We start from the raw sequence: 21817 nt of genomic DNA, 5'->3' as shown, positions 1-21817 counted from the left end.
TGGGTGCAGCTGTTTGAGAAGCTTTCACATAAGCTTTTGTGCAGAGAGGTTTCTGTGAACTCAAATTTTGACTCCTTTTCCTGTACATAACTGACTTAAAGCACAATAAAAGCACAGAGAGAAAGACAGGTCTTTCACAAGACTGCCTTTTCTCTCTACAGACATATGCAAATGTTTAATGTTTTTCTTATAATTCAAGTAATCAAAATGCAGTCAGATGCAGTAAAATTACTTTGAGATCATACACAGGAAAAACAAAAGCCAGTGGAAGGTGTATGTTCAGAATGGAATTGCTACAGAACATACCGGTTTCATCAGTTTTCATTTAAAAAGGAAAACTCTATTCTGCCACCCTTACAAGTGCACTGCTTGTTTTGCCTCACACCACATTTCACAGATTTATAAGGTAAGTACTGAGCTCCCAGTCCTATCCATTAACTTCTTTCATGAAGTTCAAAGTTTAATTTTTTTGAAGTGTTTTGCTGTTTGGGCAAATCCACAAAATAGATGTCAGAATGCATTATACATCAAGCTGATGTTCACCTTGCCTTTTTTGATTTGCTTAAAGCAACATCCCTGAGAAAGAATTCCTAAGAAAGGTAGGTTGTTTCATTTTGGATTACGACCTTTAGAATTCTGTGCTATTCCACCAACTTGTGTTATTTATAATAAAAATAATGCTTTGCATTTGTGAGGGAGGCAAGAGAGAGAAAGTACATACACATATGTGACTATGGACTAGGGTTGGTAATAACAGTATCATCACATTTTGCTGTTCAAGTTGTTTAATAGATAATGCATGCTCTTGTTAAACCTGCAACATACAAAACTAGTGTTAATAGTTGAAGACAATACTGTTAACAATAAAAGCAGTTAACAATTCTGAGTTACCATGGTCATGGAATTTTACATGAAAACACAAAGCTTATCAGAGTAGTCAGCCACAATTGCAAAAGAGAAAGTATTTCCTAAAACTTGCTTGTTCTTTTCTTCCTATGAGATCCCAGCTGCTCTACACCCTCAGTGCAGAGATCAATACTTGCTAGAGACAGAGACAGTCCTTTTCATTGGCACACACTTTTCTGTCAGGATTAAAGCTGCCCCTCCTTCGTGCTTGTTATTTTGACGGTAACTTTCCATAACTGTCTTTATCACAGTATACAAGGAATTGTAAAATATGCTGCTATTTCCTGGTTTTGCCAAGAAAATACTCAGATCTGACCAGTAAAGAAGGTGACCACTGAACATCCCTTATATAGCCAAATACTACTACCAAAAAATCTAGCTGCCTGCTCATTTCAGCCTCTAAAAGGTTTTCAGACCAGCTGACTTGTTCTAGGTTAAGTGATGTTGCTGCCTACAACAGAATTCATCAAAAGCTTGCTGACATGGGATCTGTTGGTTTGCGTGGGTTCAGGAAAGTGTCATAGATACTACAGAGATTCTTCACTAAAAGACCAGCTATGCCCTGGTCTTAAAGGCTGCCATGAACTTTCAGAGCGAGTAGACAAAAAGCCTTCCACCAAGTCGAGCTTTCGCAGAACTTCTCTCTGCTGCCACTACAACTTCTTTCTGCAGAGATACAGAGCAAGGGTTAGCAAAATGCAGCTGCAGGTGTGTGGCTGCCTTAAGCTTCCATAATGGAAAGCAGATTTAGTCCATCTCATCAGTGTCATACAGAAATGTGATGAGGAGAAATAAGAGAGCAACCCACCTCCTCAGAATAGCAGTTAACAAAGCAATTTGGCAAACAGGTTTTATTTCATTTGGGGAACTGGAGCAAGCTGGAACCAATGAAATAAGTCTGTTGGAAATATAAACTGTTTCTCAGGGCTAAGCTCAATACAGATGAAGCTGGAGTGGGTACTGGATTGGTGCCATAGCAATGGAACACAACAGCTTGAAAAACGGTCTCATTTGCACTGAGCAATGCCTGTGTTTCAGGTGTTGGATTATCCACCCTAGCCTAGCTGAGAAGAATTTACATTTCCAGGTGTTTCTCCATTGCATGTTTTAACAGCAAGAAGTTAGTTAAACACCATTTATTGAAGACCTGTTGTGTACCTCCTCTGCCTACTTCTGAGGCTTCCTCAGTACTCACACAGAGAACCCCATTGCTCACAGAGGTGATGTCAGAGTAAGGAGAACAGCTGAACAAACACTAAGTAACCTTCAAGCTGAAAAAAAGGTTCCTCAGTGCATCATACAAACCTAGGGATTGACGTTTGGTAAAAATAATGGGCATCTGAGGGAAACAAAGAGAAGCAGGTACACAGACAAATCCAAAATCGTTCCGGTAACTGGACCTTCCTATGCTTGGCAACACTTGACATAAATGGTGTTTTCTGCTAGAGACAGCCAGTACAGCAAGCCTGTAAAGACTAAATGAGAGGGATGGTAGGGTGCCATTCATAGCTGAGTATCCACTTTGCATACAGGCTGGCATGAACAGTAAAGCCAGCTGGCACCTACACTCCATTTACCATGCTACCTTTCAGCAAACTCCTAAGCAGTTTAGATTTCAGGCCATTTAAAAGTGATTTCTTTCAATTCATGTTCCAAAATTTTGGCAACTCCATAGCTCATCCACCTATAAAATGGTTTTAATTATTGGTTCAGAGAATTACTTAATTAACTATGTTATATGCTTAAGAAGCACTTAAGGTTTCTACAACTAAGATGCATGTGAGGTGTTAGCTAGTACTTGCAAGTGAGGTAGGAAGATGTTACAAAGCAACCGACAACAGTAATTTTTCTCACCTTGCTTTCAGATTTCACAGAAATAACAGAACTCCCAAATCTTGATAGTTCCTGTAAATAACATTGCTTGTTATAATGCTGCTAGTTTGTTGTTTTTTTTTTTTAAATAGGACATTTTAGTTTCAGTAGTTTGTTTTCTGTTTACTTACCTCAGGAGAAATAAGGACATACTGTGCCTGAAGAAGAAAAAACGACAAAATAAAAATTCAATTGAGAGAACCATGCTAGGGGAATAGAAGACCAGTACAATAATCCTGGCTCCTAAATGACAAAGTCAGTTAAGAATGAACAGGAGGAGCCAATTTGCAGAGATTCAGAAACATGAGTAAACCTTTTGTTTTGTGAACCCAAGTCAGAATGCACTGCATGTTTGTACTGGATGTACTCATGTCCTGATTTTACCTTTCGTGTATTCTTACCCAGTCCTCAGGACAGGGAGATATCCATGATCTGCAGTGACCTGTCACATTCCCTGAGGATGCCTGCTTTCCGTTGTAAATATAAACACGGCCAGCTGCCCCACCAAACAGTATTGAGGAGATGCTATTAGTTCTCAGTGGGGATGTCACAATCATTTCATCTGCAGGTATTACAAAGATGACATAACACATCAGAAGGAAATGAATGCTAAACCAAAACACGAGAGAGAGCTGGCATTTACGTACCTCCAGATGTCACAATTCCTATTAATGATGGCAAGTAAAATGTTTCAATTTCTGACTGAGTTGCTTGGGATTTTAGAGAGGCCTCTCCGTAAGGCATGATGGAATACTAGTACAAGTCAACTGGGGAAGCAGACTGTGTTTAGCACTTGTATGAACATGTAGGTGAGCGGTCCTCCTTTTGCTAAAAGTTAAACACTTCAGCTCTGATCTAGATTCATCAAGCATTACCTAGTCCATCGTTATCCAGATCACTTAAGTATATGTCTCCTCCGAAACGAGAAAACCTCCTGTCCCCACTCAGTGTGCTAAGCAAAGAAGGCTTGGTGCTGTCTGTCAGGTCATATACCAGAGCCAGTCCAGCTTGATGCAGCACTGAGGACATAAATGAAATCCTATACAGGCTGTCTGGAAAAAAAAGTAACAGAAGTTGAGCATCTGACATAGGAAGTCAGGTTTAATACCTACAATACATTAAGAGCAGGTAATACTGGCATTACATAAAATGGACAAACTATAATTTATCAAATAATATCAAATGTTATATGACATTAACACTAATTAGCTCAGGGAAAAATCTCTTAGCCATAGGACATGGGGAGAAATGCATTCAAGTTAAAGATAGATTTCTGCATTTTGACCTTCCCAACTCCTTACTGTCTGCTGCCAGAATGAGGACAAAATACTGTGTTATTTTAATTCCAAGAAATATGCAGTCTACTAGCAAATCACTGCTACATAAACAATGTAAGGTAGTAATACTGTTAAACCAATTTTAAGGATGGAAAAAACCACATTGAAACAGAGGCATAGTAGAGAGACTCTACATGTAAGGCACTTACAGGTAATTACAGTGATTATTTCTAACTTTTTTTTTTTAATTACATGGCAATTTAAAGGTCCTTTTTCTAAATTAAAAGTCGTATTAGTCCTCTGGTCATACAGAAACAAACATGCTAAGGTAGAAATGGCTTCCAGTTTTCAGGACATACCTGCAGTAGGTGCACCCACCACCAAAACTCTCCTTGTGTTCCCAGCCACAGACATCACACCACTGGCCAGAGACAAACCCATTCGGCTCATCTCCTGTTAGATTAAAACACCTATGTAATTTCTACAGATTGTCACTTCAAATTATTCATAAGGTCCCATAGTGAAGAAGGAGCCCTACCTTGTCTCCAGTTACCGCAAACCAGCGCTCTGTGCTTGGTGGGTTGTACCCGTACACCTTCCCAACACTCTGTGTGGCATCCGATGAGAAGGGATTGCATCTTGAATTACAATGCAAAATATAGTGGTTTGTAACAATATATTTTTGTGCACTCACCTAGGAATGCTACTCTTAAAAGATTGTCCCCTTTTACTTTGGAATAATAATGCCTGCCAAATTCTAGAAATCTATTTTAGTAATTCCCATACGTGTCCTAACTAGTTACACAACATTTAGAGCACAGACTTGGCCTGTCTGTCCAATCCTTTATCATCCAATACATTTTTGTCTTTGGTTTGCTTTTAAAAATGCTCTCTCAAAGTAACAGTTATCTATACAATTACTTAAGGCATGCTTACCTGTCAGCATTTTTGTGGCCCCTCTCCCCAAGGAAACTCAAGAAATTCTTCAATGTCTCTAAATAACAAAGACCTGCTCTACAAAGGGTCTAAAGCCCCCGTCTTCATAAGGAAGTGTGACGGTATAAAATATGAATTTAATAGAAATATTAATTTAATAAATATAATCTAAGCAGGACAGAGGAAACTTCCTGAAAAGCTGGAACTCTAATCTATTACAAATATTAAACCTTGTGGAAATAGAGCAGAATGGAGGAGAGATCAAGCTCTCACATACAACACACCTAGCACAACTCTTCCATGTAGGGCTACCAATCAGCAGTAATGTTGTGTTCTCCAGCTGGCATCTGTCAAGTGAAAATCCAAACCAAGCATAATTTTCTTCCCCCTGCACCATCCAGTTGGCATCCTGTACTGACAGAAATTCTGAAAGACCAGAAAAATATTAATTAAATCTTGGCGTACCCTGGCATAGAAAAATCCATTAGCAATCCTCTACTGATTCATCCTATGACAACAAGTTTCTGTAAGTAAAATTACACTGTCCATGATATGGCACCAGTAATTGCTGACTTCACTTCCTCACCCTGTAGCTGTGTTGGCTGGTGAAAGCCTTTATTTGACACAGCCTGTTTCTCAGTCCTTCCAATAGCCTACACAAAGCACATGGAAGCTACCAGTCAAGCCTGCCCTAAACTAGTTACCATTTATCAGAACTTGTAATTCTTCAAAGGTGGTGGGTGTGGGAGCTTCAAATAATTCTGTCTATAATTTAAATAACTCATTCTGTGCCTTGGTTTTACAAAAATGTCAGCCAGCAGTGGGTTCTAGAACCCTTGTGGGTTCTAATAAGCTACAAAAAATAAGCATTATTGGAAATCTCACTTACATGGTTACGACAAAGCTGCCCAACCTTTACTAACTTTATTTAGCTCCAAGTGTGACATTTTCTCCCTCATTCACAACACTCCTTATCACCTTTACTCATTAACTGTGTTCACTTGTAGTGTTCCTCTTTAGCCATATGAAGGAGTGTACAGAATGATAAAGATTCATCTCCTAAGGTACATTTACAATTTTCCAAGGAAGAGCAGTGAGCCTGCCCAACACACAGCTGAATCCATTCCTTTAGCAAGGCTTTCAACACAGTGTCCCACAATGTTCTTTTATCCAAGCTGGAACATTGCATCTGGATGGGTGGAGAACCAGATGGGAAAATACTGGTTGAGACAATCGCCATCACAGGCCAGCAGACAGTGGGTTGTACTGTGAATGCCTGCAACAAGTGGAATGCCTTCAGGGATCTATCTTTGGACTCATCCTGTTAAACACTTTATAATAATTGATTTGGAGAAGGCAACAACATGGCCTTCCGTGCAGTTGGCAGATGAAAGGAGATTGTGGGGAGCCACCATTCAGAGGGATCCAGGCAGGCTAGAGGAACAGACTGGCAGGAACCTCACAAAATCCAGTGAGGACAAATGCAAAGCCTGACCCTAGGAAAGGAGATGCCCTTGCAGTGATAATAGGCTGTGAGAAGCTGTGTGGAAAAGGCCCTAGAGATAATGGTGGGCATGTGAGGCTCTGACAGCAAACAGCTGACAGTGTACCAGGCTATATAACCAGGAGCATGGCAAAGAGATGATTGTTCCCACTTTAATCTTCCCTAGACCACGCCTATAATACATGGTTCAGTAACAGGAAAGATGTCGATTAACTGGAGCAAATTTAGTAGGGGTATTCCATGCCTTCTGTGCCTGTGAGTTCACTGTGCATGGTGGGAGGACAATAGACAATGAGCATAAACTGGAACAAAGAAGGTTCATACTGGCTGTAACAAGACATTTTTTCCCTATGAGGACTGCTAAGAAGTGGAACAGCTGCCCAGAGTGGCTGTGCAATCTCTGTCATTAGAGATTTTTAAGACCCAAATGGACAAAGCCCTGAGCAATTTGGTCTGGCTTCACAGATCTCTCTTATTGAGCAGGAGGACCAGACACTCCCTGAGATCCCTTTGAACCTGAATTATCCCATGATTAATTAGGAACAAATGAACAGTCACATAAAATATGGGAGGGCTAATTTATTCAATAAATATTACCTTGGTCACTCCTGTTGAAATAAGAGTAAAATGCAACCACAAATCCTCTCTGCTGACCACCACCAGGTGCATATGGAGAGCCCACAACCAGATCAGCATTTCCATCCCCATCAACATCAGCTGCCAGGAGGGACCAACCAAGATTACAGTAGGAATCCTGCAATAAACAGTTACTTTAAGCCTGAAATAGAACTGAAACCATCAATTTTTTAACAAAATAGGGCAACTCACATCTAAAGAGCTAACTAAATTACCCTCCCACTCCTTGGCTTCAGTTTTGTTTTCTTAGAGGGTTTTTGGATTGGTTAGTTGGGGGGTTTTGCCTTTTTTTTTTTTTTTTGGCTATGCATCTTTCTGTTCACCCTGCTGCCTCCCCTGCACTGAGGTACAAATGTCTTTCCACATAAAACTAACCTAGGCAAGCAACTGCTTGCTCCATCCCCATCAGTCTAAATTCCCTTGCAATTTGATTTTAATGTTCTTTTTTCAAGCCCAGAAGCCCCTTTCCCCTTTATCTCAGCTCCCACTTGTGTAGACTTGTGTTGGCCTGGCTAACAGCATAACATATACAGGATATTATATGCTATCAATATACCTGACAAGTTATGGTAACATTTGGCTGAGATGCCAAGCCTCTTCCCTCAGAGCCGAAGTAGACATACACAGCACCCTAAACAGCAGGAAAATAAAATAGAGCATGAGAGCACCTGCATGTCAGTACCAGGTACAAAATCCAAGGCAAATCACAAGAAGTGGAACAGTTCTGCAGGGACTATTAATACAACTGCATTTTTCTTATCACAGCCTTCTCACAATTCTGTCTTTTCTACCCCAAACCTAAGAATATTCATGTTGTAATGGGTAAGGCTGTAACCAAGCAACAAACTAGAGAAGTACATTTTCATCATACTGTGGGTAAGATGCAAGGACAGTGTAGTGCATATTTGTATTTGTTACACATCCACTCAGGTGGCTCAAATTTTGATAACTATTATTTAATGCAATGGCATTAATATGCCATTAATAATGCACACAATTTTTCAAGGTCAACATAAAATCTAAATTATCTAATTTCTTTTTTAGACAGATAAGTTAGTAGCTGAAATTCTGAAGAGTTTTAAGCTTAATGGATGTGGTTTAAATCAAAACATTTTACCTTTCAGTTTGCCTGAGCTGAAAATACTCAGGGACCATTACATGGGCTTAAATGGTAAACTGCAAGTCATTAAGCCTCTGTAAATTGATTATTTTAGCAAGTGTGTCTGTGTTCATATCACATTTTAGCTATCATCTGTCGGCCTGTGACAGCATATGACAAAGCTCACTGATCCATGAGGTCCATTACAGACTGTCAGTTCCTAATCAAAAAGAGTACACTTGTATTTCATGAACGGCCCCTTAAATTTCCAGCACATTAGTGCTGCAAAGTCACAATCTGATTTGGATTTTTAATGTGCAAAAAAGGCCACTGAAAGGGAAATATGGATAGCTCTCATTGCTCTGGTCAAAGTATGCACAAAGATTATAAACTTTTGTGTTTAAATTACAATGTCACCTTGAGCAACAACAGAAATTCTCACTCTCATTTCACTGTTTAAATAAAACCAAACAACAAACTTACTTTGTAAGTAAGAAACTGGGATCCCACAGAAGGTGCTCCAATTGCCAGGTCTGGCACTCCATCCTCATTAAAGTCCAGGACTGCCAAGGCAGAACCAAATCTTCCTGAAGGCTAAAAGAAAAGGGATTGATCTCAGGAAAATAACAAATGTTTTCAAGACAAAACCATAAAAACCTAATGCATATTTGCACAAGGAAGAACTCGAAACAAGATGACAAAAATCTATCCAAAGAATTTTTGTTCTCCCAAGTAATAACCATCATACCAATACACTAACTCAGAATCAACTGTTCTATTTGTGGATGTGGAGGTGTTAAAATACAAGATAACACAACATGGTGCCACTTTGCTATTTCCTCTTCTGAGCCCAGTGCACCATGGATATTAAGCTTATGATCTTTCCCGTTGATGCAATAGCTGTAAACCACTAAAACATTACATAAGAAGACAGCAGCTGTTAATCCACAGTTTATAACCACAGAAACAGACTAAAAGGAAATGTATCTCATTTCTCTCTATTCTATTCTTTTTGAGTACAGACATTTTCTACAGAGGATCGTATTTATTACTCAAAAAGGTCATTTGATCCTGCTTAGTTACAAGCCAGCCACCAGCACGTCAAATCCCAGTTTCCTCTTTTATTTTTTTTAAACACATTGCACTCTTACTAAAGACAAACAATTATTTTGTGAGAATTAACCAATTAATTAAAAAAGTAGCTTTAAAGGAATTGAAACATATTGAATTAATATTATTATATTAAAAAAGAAGGGAAAATCACAATATTTTTTAAATGCAGGGACCTGAACGAGAGATATTGGGACGTACAGAGATATTACCTCACTTATACTCAAGGGCAAATTATGTTTTAATACCAGCTTATCTGGCACAGTAATGAAAGTGAACCTACAGATCACTATTGCTTCAATTGTTTCTGTGACTTTAGTAATGGTTATTTTTCTTGAAAAGCATATGACATCCTTTAATCAGGAGGAGAATTTCAGGAATAATATTCATACACATTAACAATACCGTTTCTCAGTCAAAATTTACCACATTTTCAGTCCAAAAAATTTAAGTGACAAATATCTGACTTGACCCCTCACCTGATGACCTTGTAGTACTTGGTCAGCTTTCCTATCCAAATCCATGTCCTCTCGTGGCAAACCTGACTGGTTACAGTAGACTACATACACCCGTCCTATCTGAACATGGCCCATGGTGCTGTACCCTGGTGCTCCAACCACCAAATCTTCATATCCGTCCTGGTTTAGGTCAGCTGAGATCATTGCCCTATACAGCAAGGGAATCAACAAAATCAGCATTAGCTTCCAGACTACCACAACATTAGTGGAAAATAAATAATTTTAATTCAGGTAAACCAAGACCTGTGTTTCCCGATATAGTTTTGTAAAAACCTATGCAGCATTTTTCATATTATATATTTGATTTGTGTTTTCTTGGATTAAATAAAACTAGATCTTTCAAGATTCATCTTCCATTAATGCACATCTGAGATCTGTAGGAACTGCTTTTTACTGACAAAAGGCACCTGAGAGCCTTCATAGCAAGGAGCATGAAAAAGGGCTGCTTGCATATGACACAGAATACAAAAGATGAAATTAAGTATCTTTTAAACTGAGCCTCTGATTTAATTGATGGATTTAAAAGGAGATAAGCAAAGGGATTAGAGGTTTCAGTAACATGTTGGAGTTAAGTGAGGGAATGTGGAGAGAAAAGAACTAACTACTGCTAATTTAGCTGGTATGAAGTAAACGTAAACATTAAATCCAAATTTTGAGTCATAATAAGTGAAGCAAGATGAGCAGCAATGCAAATTTATTTTAGTACTCTTCCCTGTTGCAGGTCAAGCTAGAACCTCTCTGGAAAGAAGAGAGAATACGCTTCTCTCTGTCCTGAATCAATGTTTGAACTCCCTACTAGTCTTGAGCATTTCCAAGAACACTCGCATCATCAGTAATCAACTCACGACAGTCAATTAATTTTGCACAAACATCAACCAACGACTAAAAAAAGCGTAACATAGTTCTCATACTGTTCATAACTAGAGCCAATGTTGGTTCTAATTTTGGCTCCTTCCATTCTGAGCTTGATCAACATCTGAAAGAAAAGTCTTATGGGCTAACTTGCTGTTCTGAACAGACAACATAAGCCATTCTGCCAGATTTGTACAACTAATTGATTTGGACTTTCACATGTAAGAGTATCCGAAGAATAAACAATAATATTTTGGTGGATACTCAAAATTTTCAGAAATTAAGTGGTAGGCGGGAGAAAAAAAATTACAAACCATCCAAGTCTAGCATAGGGTGAGGTCAGAAAATATGAAGCTACTGGCTTGGAGATGTGCTTAGAAGATTTCTGATGTGTAGCTGCTAATGCTCTCCAGATATTGGTTGTAAAAGCACGGTTCATCAAGCGGAGGGAATTCTGAAATAAAAATAAGGAGACACAAGAATGGTTAAAACACAGACTGAAACTCTGGAACATTTTGCGACACCTCAAAAACCAAGTCACCAATAGTGGAAATCACCACATGGATCTAAGAAGACTCTGAATCAGGTCATAAGCACCATTTTAGAAAGAGACAAAAATCTGTATGCACTAAATGGAGCAGTGTTAATTGTTCACTGCGATGCTTTGCTGGGAGTTCTTAACCCCCCCAAAAAAGTGATCAACTAATTCTGTAAAATGGAAATACTAGAGATATATTTTGTCCTTTTTGCCACTGCAAGATGTGTTCTAACTTCACTACACAATGAACAAAGTGTAAAAGTTGAGTATTTATGATGTACATATATAGATTAACAATGATACTGTAATCTCCTTGAAGTCAGAGGCTATTGTTAATGTCCTGAGACCCTGCTCCATCGTGCAGCATTTCAGACAGAAATGAAAACAATTTTATATAGAGCTGAATTTTACCTGACATGTCTGTCACTTCTCACTTACTGTTGCCCAAGACTGCATGTTGAAGTGAACTCCTCTTTCTGTATAGTTTATATTCTTCTCAAGTGATTCTGTAAGCAAAGAAGTTGTATTCTTGTGACGTTCATGTTTTGATTGTTTGTTTCTGCTAGAATAAAGAGGGCAGTAATAAGAATTAATATAACTGAATTAATGACTTGAGGTAAAAGGCTTTCTTAGGTTCTACACAGTTCCCCTATACAAAGTTTACTTATTCATGCTACAAGAATCTCAAATTCACACACAAAAAGATAAATAAAAACATCTCTAATTTTCAACAGCTCACTGTCCACATTAGCAGAAGACTCTCCTTTCACCACTAAACCTTTGAACCTCCAGAGCTGTACTTACATGTGGTTGTCCCTGTGCTCCTTTGTGCAATTTATAAACAGAGGGTTCTCAGGCAGGTAACAGCCACTAAAGAAAAATATGCAGAATCCACTTTAAAGATTTTCCTACAATGGAAGTGAAACTAAAAATACAAGTTTTATCCTTACTGATTCCTCTGCTAGAAGTCATCAGTTTTCTCAAGAAACTCAAAATCTTGATTAGGTTCTATATGAATCTCATGTTTCTTGAAGGAAACTTAATGTAACATGCCCTGTTATTTCTATGAATCTAAAGCACTTTTAATGAAAGTGCCATTCTGGAGCAAAGAACAGAACAGAATGTATTTCAAACATAATTTCTTGAAATAGCCACAGTGATACTTTCCATATAAATGGATGGATTAATTGCCACTGTTGGTCTTATAAAGTTATTTACAGTAAAGCTACATTTGTAAGAGAGCTGTACAAAGCTAGTTGTATAAAAATATGAATTTGTGAGTAGAGGCCTGAGCTTCAACACTAGAATATATACTACTACTCTTTGTAATCCTATTTGCTTAAAGTGTCTGAAGGTAATATCTGACATCCCCTCAGAAGGGACATCTTTGCTGACTGATGACAGCAGCCAGAAGGTGCAGTCTCAGATAGCCAGGCCAGGCAGAACTTTAGGGCATGGCTATGCGACTTTTAAGCAGGCCCTTGAGTATGTCTTAAAGAGTGCTCCAAATTTTCCCTGCTGAGTATCAGCTGGGGATGCCAGAGGCTTGCCTGGGTAAAGGAGTGTGAACGCATAATAAATGCGAACTCAAGGTAATCCTGTACACCCAGGTAAAAGACATACATAGAAATCCCTTTGTCCAAGAGAGGATTTAAAGCTTAGCACCTCTTCTAGGAAAGAACCCGCCTTTAGAAGGGCAATTAAACTTGACTACTGCGTTTCATATTCCAGGACACACACTATACCTGGTTCCATTCTCTAGCATGTGGCTGGTCATCTCAAAAATATTGTTTGTCCAGAACGCCATGTCATCCACTCCTCCAAGGAAATATTCATGGAACTTCTCCACCAGAAATGGAGATTTACTAGCATATCTTGGAAAAAGCTGAGAGACAGGCCACATATTTAGTAAGATGGACTACATTGTCTCCATGCTATCTGTTCATTTTTATTAAGGAAACAGAAGACCAACCTTGGCAACAGCAAGCCTTTCTCCATGCCTAAAAACAAAAAAAATCTTCAGAAATAAAACTTGCTTCACTTAGTATTTAAATATGTAAACAGTTCTTTTCAAGGTTTCATAGTAAAAACTATGCAAGTCATTATATTTCCCTGTTGGTTGTTAAAATATTTTTTAAAGTTGTAACGTAAAAAGTAATGATACAAGCTCTGTTTTTGCCTTTAATTTGGAGGGATTCACAGTTTTTGTAAATGCTGTGTAACTATTGGTAATTAACTGAACCAGAGAATACAGCTGGGCTGTTTAGGGTATTCAAAAGCATACACTGCCAGATATCCAAAGTCTCTTTTAAATTATTCCTAGACTTGAAAGGATCCACATAAAATGTAGATAACCCACCTATTTAGCAATGTGCACTACTCCTTCATATGTGAAAATTATATTGCTAACTTGCCGCAATACAGTAGTACTTGAAGACACAGTTGTTCTCAAATAAATAGGCAAAAATGTGTTAAAGGTATAAATGCATTAAATAGCCAAGATTCAGCATCTGTGGTATAATAATTAATTTACCAGTCATTAAGCAGTTCAAATTTGAATTCTAGTCATTAAAAAAAACTCAGGTGTTTTATGATTTTGGGATCTAGTGGGGGGGTCTATATTTCTGACCTGCATGCATAAGGCATTTCAAAACAGCTATCATAATTTTCCTACATATGTTTCACTTACGAAAACCCAGAAAAAGCTATTCAACTTACAGTTCAAGATACAGCAGGAAAGTACAGTCAGTAATTGTGCTTTCAGTTATGATCTCCTTTCCATAAAATTCCTTATAGATAGCTGCTAGGTCTTTGACAGGCACATACCTAAAAAAGAGAAGAAGGTATTATTATAACAGATTTTCCACATCACCTGACAAAAGATCACAGTTTCTGTAATAAAAATAGCCTGCTATAAAATATTCTAAATTTCAAAAGGCTGCATAAGGTATGAAGATTTAAAAATAGCAGAAAGACCAGGACTGCACATGCAGTTAATCCATGCACAGCACTCTCTGTTTGTTTAGATTAAAAGTCTGTAGAACCTTTCCCCTATGGCTACTGCTAATAGTGTTTCCCCACTGCCCACACTGGTTTCCTGGCTTGATCACATCCTCTTGGCGGATGTCCTCCAACTCTCTGCTGTGCCAAATCTACTCCTAGACAAACAGACATTTCACACAGCTGTGTCAGAGATTTATTAGTGAACCATGTCTTCTACACCTACATAAACTACATTCTACTTAACAAAATCGACTCAAATTACCTACTTGATTAGCAGAAAAAAAGTTTTTTATGAGTTTTTTATTTCAGTTAAAAACCGTGAGGAAAAAAAATGTGTATATCTAAATCTTCTGCTCATTTTTATGCTTTTGAAACCTGTCTGGATTCAACATCCTCAACTCCCAAAACTTTAAATAAATCTCATATTTCCACTTAACTACGTTATTTAACTAATTTCTAGGACCTTCCAGCAAAATGTTTTCACTGGTTATTTTATACATAAAACCTTATAATTCCTTTCAGAGATAAATAATTTAATCTTTCTTGTTTTGTTCCTATACATAAAACGCTTTTTTGTATCCTTCCAGTTTTTCATGTCAGGGAACAGTACATATGCATATAAGGAACACCAAACCCAGAAAAATTTAAATAGCTGCAAGGGTTCCTTTTGGAAGAAAAATAAAGAAGGACAGCATTTTGTTAAAACACAGTGATTATACAGAATAAGCAGAAATAAATATTAAAGAAGGTAACCTCATTATCTTACCACTTTGATGCCAGATAACTGAAGTCCAGCTCAAAATGACTCACTACATCTCCTCCTGAGGATGGAAGAATGCAAAAAACCTACATAGTCCAACAAACTAAACCTGTTAAGTATCTGTCATGGATAACATCACCCATGAAGCCATGTATGGCTGTGCTGTCTGTATTTATACAGCAGATCTTCCGGTTATACATTTAGAATACATAAATGGTTCACCTGAAAGTATGCTGCACATTTTATACCTCCAGAGAATAAAAATTATTTACCATTTAAAATCACAGTAGTGACTCCATTTAAACACTAGCATCTTTTCATCTGCATTTTGGCTTTAATCCAAGTATTCATATGCCCTATTATATCTCCTGAAACATGGAGCATGAGGACAGGTACAGCAGGACTTTGCAAGCTATGGGGTAGGGCAGGAATACAGGGTCCATATGACCCATTCTTGGCTCCTGCCTTGCATAGGCTAAGAGCCAGAATCACCCACTGTGGTTTTGAAGAGGACTAGTTATTCCAACAGAAGGATCTATGATTGGCAAACAGAAACATTACCAAAATCGCCAGCACTGTGAGCTTCTGAGTATGAACCATGAAAATCAATCTGGAGAAAGAGAAAAACAAGACAACTGCCTGTTTCTTTCAAGATGAGCAGAAACAAACTATCCAAGCAGCCCTAATGTTTACAGGTTCCAAACCTGATCAACTTCATTCCTATGAAATTCGTGACATTGCGTCTTTCCAAAAATCTTCCTGAAACAGGTCTCCAGCTTTTCTCTTCTCCACCACCCTGCCCCCCACAGTCAAAAGCTAGGCTATCCATTCCAATAAATCCAGTTGTATTAATAAATAAAATAATACAGGCTTACTTCTCCCATGGCCTTTAGAAATCCTTGGTCGATGCCCAGGCTATGCCAGCTAACATCTGCCACCATATGTGAGGCAATTCCAAACAGGAAAGCCACCAGTTTCTCTGTAGCCTACACAACAACAATCCGTTTGAAGCAGTATCAGTAATTTTACTCCTGTCTTTAAGAAGAGGTGAGCATTTTATGTAAGTGCATTATACAAGGATATAGGTGAGAAACTCTTAGAATCCAAGAACGTAGCAAAACAAAGTGTTGATCACTCACTCATTCATTCCTTGATGCTGGAGTCACTTTTTGTGACTAGCTTTAAGCACTTCATAGGTCCAAGGCCATAGAATTATGTGGCTGATGTCAGGATAATTTGTGTACTTAAAGTTAAATGTGTACTGAAGTGTTTTTCTGGACTGAGGATAAACATTTCCACATTCAAGGAGTGAGCCCCCTCTGCCACCATGGGTGTTGTGTAGGCACACAGAGGAGAGAAGGAAATTCCTGTGCACTCTCACTTTTGACAAATTGTTTTTCCTCTCCTCCTACATAGTTCATAGACCACAAACAAGAGCAAATCAGGACTAAGTCAAAGAATACACAAGTGAGAATTATAAAAGATGTCTCATTTTCAAATGGTAAATGCTCAACCAGATCTGACAGGAATGCAAATCACCAATTGCATTTGAAAGTTTGGATCTATGAAATGTATCATAAGCACCAGACCACAGTGGAGATAACTGACAGACTTTACGTGGAAACTGTAACTTTTTGTCTGGTAAAGATGAAAACAGGATTTCAAATGTTCCTATGTCAGGAGAGACTTTAATGTAAAAATGTGGGGGTTTTTTCTACACTTCACAAAGGATGAAATTGCAACAAGCGAAGGTAAAGAAAGCAGTTGAAAGCAAAGTCAAAAGCTGATGAAATTTTCTTACCTCTTCCCAAGGCTGAGGATAATTCCTTCTGATGTACTGAATACTTGCTTTGAGAAATGGTGACCAGTGAGTGTCTTCGGAGACATCATGGAATATTCCTATTGCAATAAAACTATATCAGTATTTCATTTGTTCTTTGAGGAAAAATGAAAAAAGCCACAGACTTATGTTCAATTTCATATCACACAGATGATACAACTGGAATCCATTTAATGAGAAGAGACTTATTTTATATGATTTATACTATCAAAACAAATACTACATTTACCTTCAATGATTTTGGTTTGAAGCATCTGAAAATTTTGTGCCTGCTCTCTTTTTCTGTGCCTATGAGTAGGTACAGTACGATGAAAAGCTGCCTCACAAGCAGAGAAGATAAAGAGAGTTGACAGAGAACTTGTTGACTAAATTGATACATTCACTTGTATGGCAGAAAAGCTGATGGGCATGGCAGCCAACTCAAAATATCATGTTTTGGGACAGGTGTCGGTTTCCACAGGGCAGAGAAGGGCTATGTCATCATCATCATCATCATCTTTTTCAACAGAAAGGCAAACTTGCCAAGATACAGTTAGTGTAGGAGTAGAAAAAGGGCAAAGGAAAGCTAGTCTTACACTATTTTGTTATTGTTGGGGTTTTATATGCTCCTATCCTCTTTGTGACTGATCTGATGGAAACTAATACTTCTTAATACAGAAATTAGCACTAGGCTTTCCATAAGACTTAAAAAAAAAGATAATTTTGTCCTCTCAGTTTTTCCCCAAGACAGTATTTAGTAATTAATCTGGTCTGCATCAGGAAGGCCTGGGGAATGAACATAAGGATACCTCACATAATATCTTTTCTTGGAAGATGGGCAAAATTCAATACAGCCATAATATAGAAATTAGCACTAGGTTTTCCATAGGACTTAGAAAAAAAGATCATTTTGTCCTCTCAGTTTTTCCCCAAGACAGTATTTAGTAATCTGACCCATTAAATACCCATTAAATTACATTTATCCCAAAGTTACACTCTAAAACCATTTTCAAATGTGTTGTTTTCCTGCTAAGTTTTACGAAAAGGCTTAAAATACTAACAAAAATGGCAGATATTTTTTGCAGGAAGGCGTTTTTGGCCATACTTTATTTCTTACAACATAACTATTTTCAGCCCTACTAAATTCTCCAGGATTTCCACATAAAAATACAGTTGTTAATACCTTAGACTCATATAGCTTTTCTTACCTGCTTTGCAGACTGGTGAATAAAAGGCATCAGGATAAATGCTCCCAGCTTGAAATGCATCTTGGTGGTTTAGTAATAACTGGGGAAAGAATGTGGGAAAAAGGAATCGGAATGCTATTGCACAGCATGAAAACACATTTTACTGCCTATATCAAAGATAAAATTTAAATATCCAGCAAGATACAACTATTATCTTGGTAAAATACACCATGTGGTGCAAAAAACCTTGCTGTCATTTTGCTGTCCTTATGTTTATTAAATCTCCTTTCCAAAAGTCTTCTACTTCTAATACAACTCCTAATACAATAATTCTTCTAATACAAATACTCATGTAGAGTATGACTAAAAAAGATGGAAAAACACGTAAGAAACTACACAAAGTATATATATACACATTGGTATAATTGTTACATATTTGTAAAAGTATTCAGATGGAGTCAAATGATTTTCAAGGGAAAAAAATACAGTCTTGGCACAATGTTGACACACATATTACTGAGAATAATAACAAAAGGCAAGAAGATGGACAGAAAAACATCGAGAAGAAAGGTGTACATAGTTAAGCAATAATGTGCTTCGTACCTGTCTATAATTAACACTCCCTTCATTCTTAATGAAAAATTCCAGAGCTCTATGTGCTGAAAAACAACATATTGAAGTATTGATTTATAGGTATTGTGTCCACGTCCATGTTTTGTTAGAAGCATTAGCAAAACCAGAAAACACCACATTTTCATACCTAAACCAAGTGGCACATGCATGAAACATGATTTCTCACAGAATTATGTACCTGTGAGAGGGTGTGTTTTCTCACCTAGGGAGCTAATGAGGAAGTGCTGCTTCTGTGGCAGACTTAGGCACTGAGGTCTCATCAGTCTGTCTAATCCCCAGGTCCCAAGATGACCAACTAAGTTAAAATCACAGGGAAGTGAATTCCCCATGTCCAGAACTGAGCTACAGCAGTGAACTGAAAGGATCATAGCCAGCACATACAGAGCATGGACCATAAAGCTGTAGCTGTACTTATGTTTCACTCTTGCCCTTAACTTTGAAAAAGGTACCTTGGGAATCAAGGTGGATGTTTAACAGTTTGATTAATTTTTAACATGTATGAAAAGCAACAAAAATCCAAAGTCAGCAAGGTAAATAACACTGTTTATTCACTGAATAGGCAGGCATTCTTACTGTCAAAATCTTTATTAAGTGTAACGAGAGAATGAAAAAAATTGACACTACTTTCCTTTAATAAAGTCTCCTATTAATTAGTGTTAGGAATGATCCATTAATACTATTCTAAAAATACCCAACATTGCCATTAAAGATATTTATAAAGTAAGACTAAATTTAATTTGTTCCTTATCAAATAAATCCCATCACAAACCCCAAACCAAAACACAACAAAAATATCCCACCACTAGTGTTCTGGAATAAGATATAGACAAACTGTGTGGGTTTGAGTGATCTTTCACTTTGAATTTAGATCACCCACTGATCTAAACAACCCTTTATTCAAATATGTTGAGATACCTTAAGGGCCAGTCCTGCACCAAAATAGGAACAACAACAACATACTACTACTACTACTACTACTACTACTACTACTACTAAATCATCTATAATGTTATGGCTCAGACATTTCAACACACATCTCTGTTTCCAGTGTGGGAGAGTCTCAGTTTGCCAGTTTGCTTTTTGTGCCTTCCATCTTCTTTTCACTTTTCTCATTACTCAAGTGGGCCCAGGTCCCACAACTCCACTTTTACATGGAATTTTATGACATGTCCCCACAGTTCCACAGAGCCCCACAAGTCTGACAGAAGTCCCTGGGTGAAAAAGCCTCCCCACTCAGACCTGCCTTCAGCAAAAAGGCTGTGGCAAGTAGGACACAGCACAGCTCTGTGGAGCACACTGAACACGATTAACATTCTGAATAGGCAGAGCTTTTCACCATTTTAAAAGCACTTTCAGAAAACTGTCCAGGGTAGACTTTGGTGCTGGTTTTGAGTCAGAGGAGTTTCTTTCTGCAATTTGTTGTTTGGTGTTTTGTTTGTTTGTTTTTTGTTTTGTTGGGCCTTTTTTTTCCTGGAATACTCAGTGTTTGCGTTTCAGGAATACTTTCATCTAATCATCATAGACTTTTATGTGCACAATAAAAGCACTCACTTTAGCAGCAGAAGAGCTGATCATAGTTTAAGGTCATTTTCAAACGAATGGACAAAATTTGTTGTAAACAAATGGTTTAAATTAAACAATAGACCCCAATAGTTCAGTGTACACAATACTCCCCAGACAACCAAGATCTTTAAATTATATAAACACAGGTTTTTTGCTATATGTTTCCTTGTTTAGAAAAAAATGACTGCTTGGGGACAGATCTGTAAGCTCATTTCTCTTAGTAGATCTTTTTGCAAATACACTCCATTCTAGCAAATCTGTTATTTCAAGTCTTCAGAAGCTCATACTCGGTAATTAGAGCCTCGAGCTGGCAAAGATGTATGCACTTGCCTAACCTCAGGCATATAACTTCTCCTATTGATTACTATGGGTTTCTTGACACACCCTCAGGCAAAGCAAATGGTTCCAGGATGCTGACTGAGGGAACAACACTCAGTAAGGGAACATACTCTCAGTCTCGAATGCCATGAATAATCCCAGCCTTTAACTTGTTCAAAGTTGCATGCATTCAGTATTAAAGTCTGAGAAGATCACCTGAATAGAGGCAACACCCTACGTTTTACCATCTGTTTGAGCAATAGATTTAGAAACTAAACCAGAACAAACAATTAAAACTGTCAATTATGAGTAAATGTTTCAAAATAACCTCAGACTACTCGTGTCTGTACTTGCAATAACTACAACAGAAGCCAGATTTTAAAAATAACATAGGCAAACAAGAAATTAAAACCAGAAATATTCTCCATTTTCATGTTCACTCAGTTCTCTCCTTCATTCTCTACAAATCTAGGCTGTTCAGGCTACAGAGAGCAACCTACCAGAAAGAGACAGAGAACAAAATTTTCATTATGATACAAACACATTACAGCATTTTACTATTTTATGCATTTTATTTTAATACATAGTGATTTGAAAACAGATCTACCACGAATGACCTGTGTTATCCTTTAGTTTAAATATAACAATCCCATGAATTGTCTAAAGTATTCCTCTTCTTTCTCCAAACCAAACTCTGTCTGCGTAAGACTCACAGACAAAAACATTCCAGTTACATAATGCCGGTGCTTTAGAAGATGGAAAAATACTCACATCAATTCAAGCATTTTGCTTATAAAAACAGTAAAGTTTCAAACTCCAAAATCAAACTACTCATCTATCCTGTGTGTTATTCACATTTTTTAATGATGTAGTCTGCTCGCTGCTCTAATATTATTTCCTCTCTTTGCTTTCCAGCTGAACTTGAATTTACTTATCTTTACAAGCAACTCAAAACACAAGAAAATTCATTCTGAACATGTCTTACCTATTTCAATATGTGTTGAAATTCCACATGGTATACATCTTTGACAGAAATGGTACAATATAATCAGGAAAACAGACCAAATCTTCAGACCAGCCATGATGCTGGCTCCAACTGTGGTTTTCAGAAGCCTGGAGCAGTAGCGCTGTGACCTTTGCAATGTAGGTTACGGAGCATGTCTTTTCTTTCATACATACTGCTGACACAGCAAGTAAACAATTGCCATATCTGAAAGGCTATTTTATACCAATGCTTTTTTTTACCTCAAATAAAATAATTTATAAAAAAAGAAATGATCTATGGG

General features: G+C 37.7%; 1 protein-coding gene across 9 annotated transcripts; it reads right to left on the bottom strand.

Moving 5' to 3' along the window:
- Window positions 1–175: 175 nt before the first annotated feature.
- Window positions 176–21783, bottom strand: GPLD1 (glycosylphosphatidylinositol specific phospholipase D1). Of its 9 annotated transcripts, none has more exons than XM_018077654.3 (25): window positions 21517–21775; window positions 18621–18676; window positions 18039–18117; window positions 16813–16910; window positions 15887–15997; window positions 15573–15621; window positions 15018–15072; window positions 13967–14074; window positions 13221–13248; window positions 12994–13133; window positions 12053–12118; window positions 11687–11807; window positions 11025–11164; window positions 9820–10006; window positions 8714–8824; window positions 7688–7762; window positions 7093–7249; window positions 5276–5417; window positions 4594–4693; window positions 4415–4508; window positions 3654–3830; window positions 3180–3340; window positions 2910–2936; window positions 2761–2811; window positions 176–1572 (listed from the first exon to the last, which is right to left on the bottom strand). In XM_018077654.3, the coding sequence occupies exons 1-25, from the start codon at window positions 21611–21613 to the stop codon at window positions 1495–1497; spliced, it is 2508 nt and encodes an 835-aa protein (XP_017933143.1). In that variant the 5' UTR covers window positions 21614–21775; the 3' UTR covers window positions 176–1494. The 9 variants fall into 9 exon arrangements, 8 of the variants coding, with proteins under 8 accessions (XP_017933143.1, XP_017933144.1, XP_017933146.1 ...); XM_018077655.3 differs by having other exon boundaries at window positions 11687–11810; window positions 21517–21774; XM_018077657.3 differs by lacking the exon at window positions 12053–12118 and having other exon boundaries at window positions 11687–11810; window positions 21517–21774.
- Between the last annotated feature and the right edge of the window lie 34 nt (window positions 21784–21817).

The sequence above is a fragment of the Manacus vitellinus genome, unplaced genomic scaffold (genome assembly GCF_001715985.3).
Source record: "Manacus vitellinus isolate BGI_N305 unplaced genomic scaffold, ASM171598v3 scaffold_39_pilon, whole genome shotgun sequence".
Taxonomy (NCBI): Eukaryota; Metazoa; Chordata; class Aves; order Passeriformes; family Pipridae; genus Manacus; species Manacus vitellinus.
Note: the sequence above shows the minus strand (reverse complement) of the source record. Positions and strands in the feature narration are given on the sequence as shown.

Coding starts and splice junctions, on each gene's coding strand:
- GPLD1 (XM_018077655.3), bottom strand. CDS start 21,613: ATGGCTGGTCTGAAGATTTGGTCTGTTTTCCTGATTATATTGTACCAT. Junction 18,118..18,620: donor GGAGTGTTAATTATAGACAG/GTACGAAGCACA, acceptor TTCTTTCCCCAG/TTATTACTAAACCACCAAGA. Junction 2,812..2,909: donor ATGTCCTTATTTCTCCTGAG/GTAAGTAAACAG, acceptor TGTTATTTACAG/GAACTATCAAGATTTGGGAG.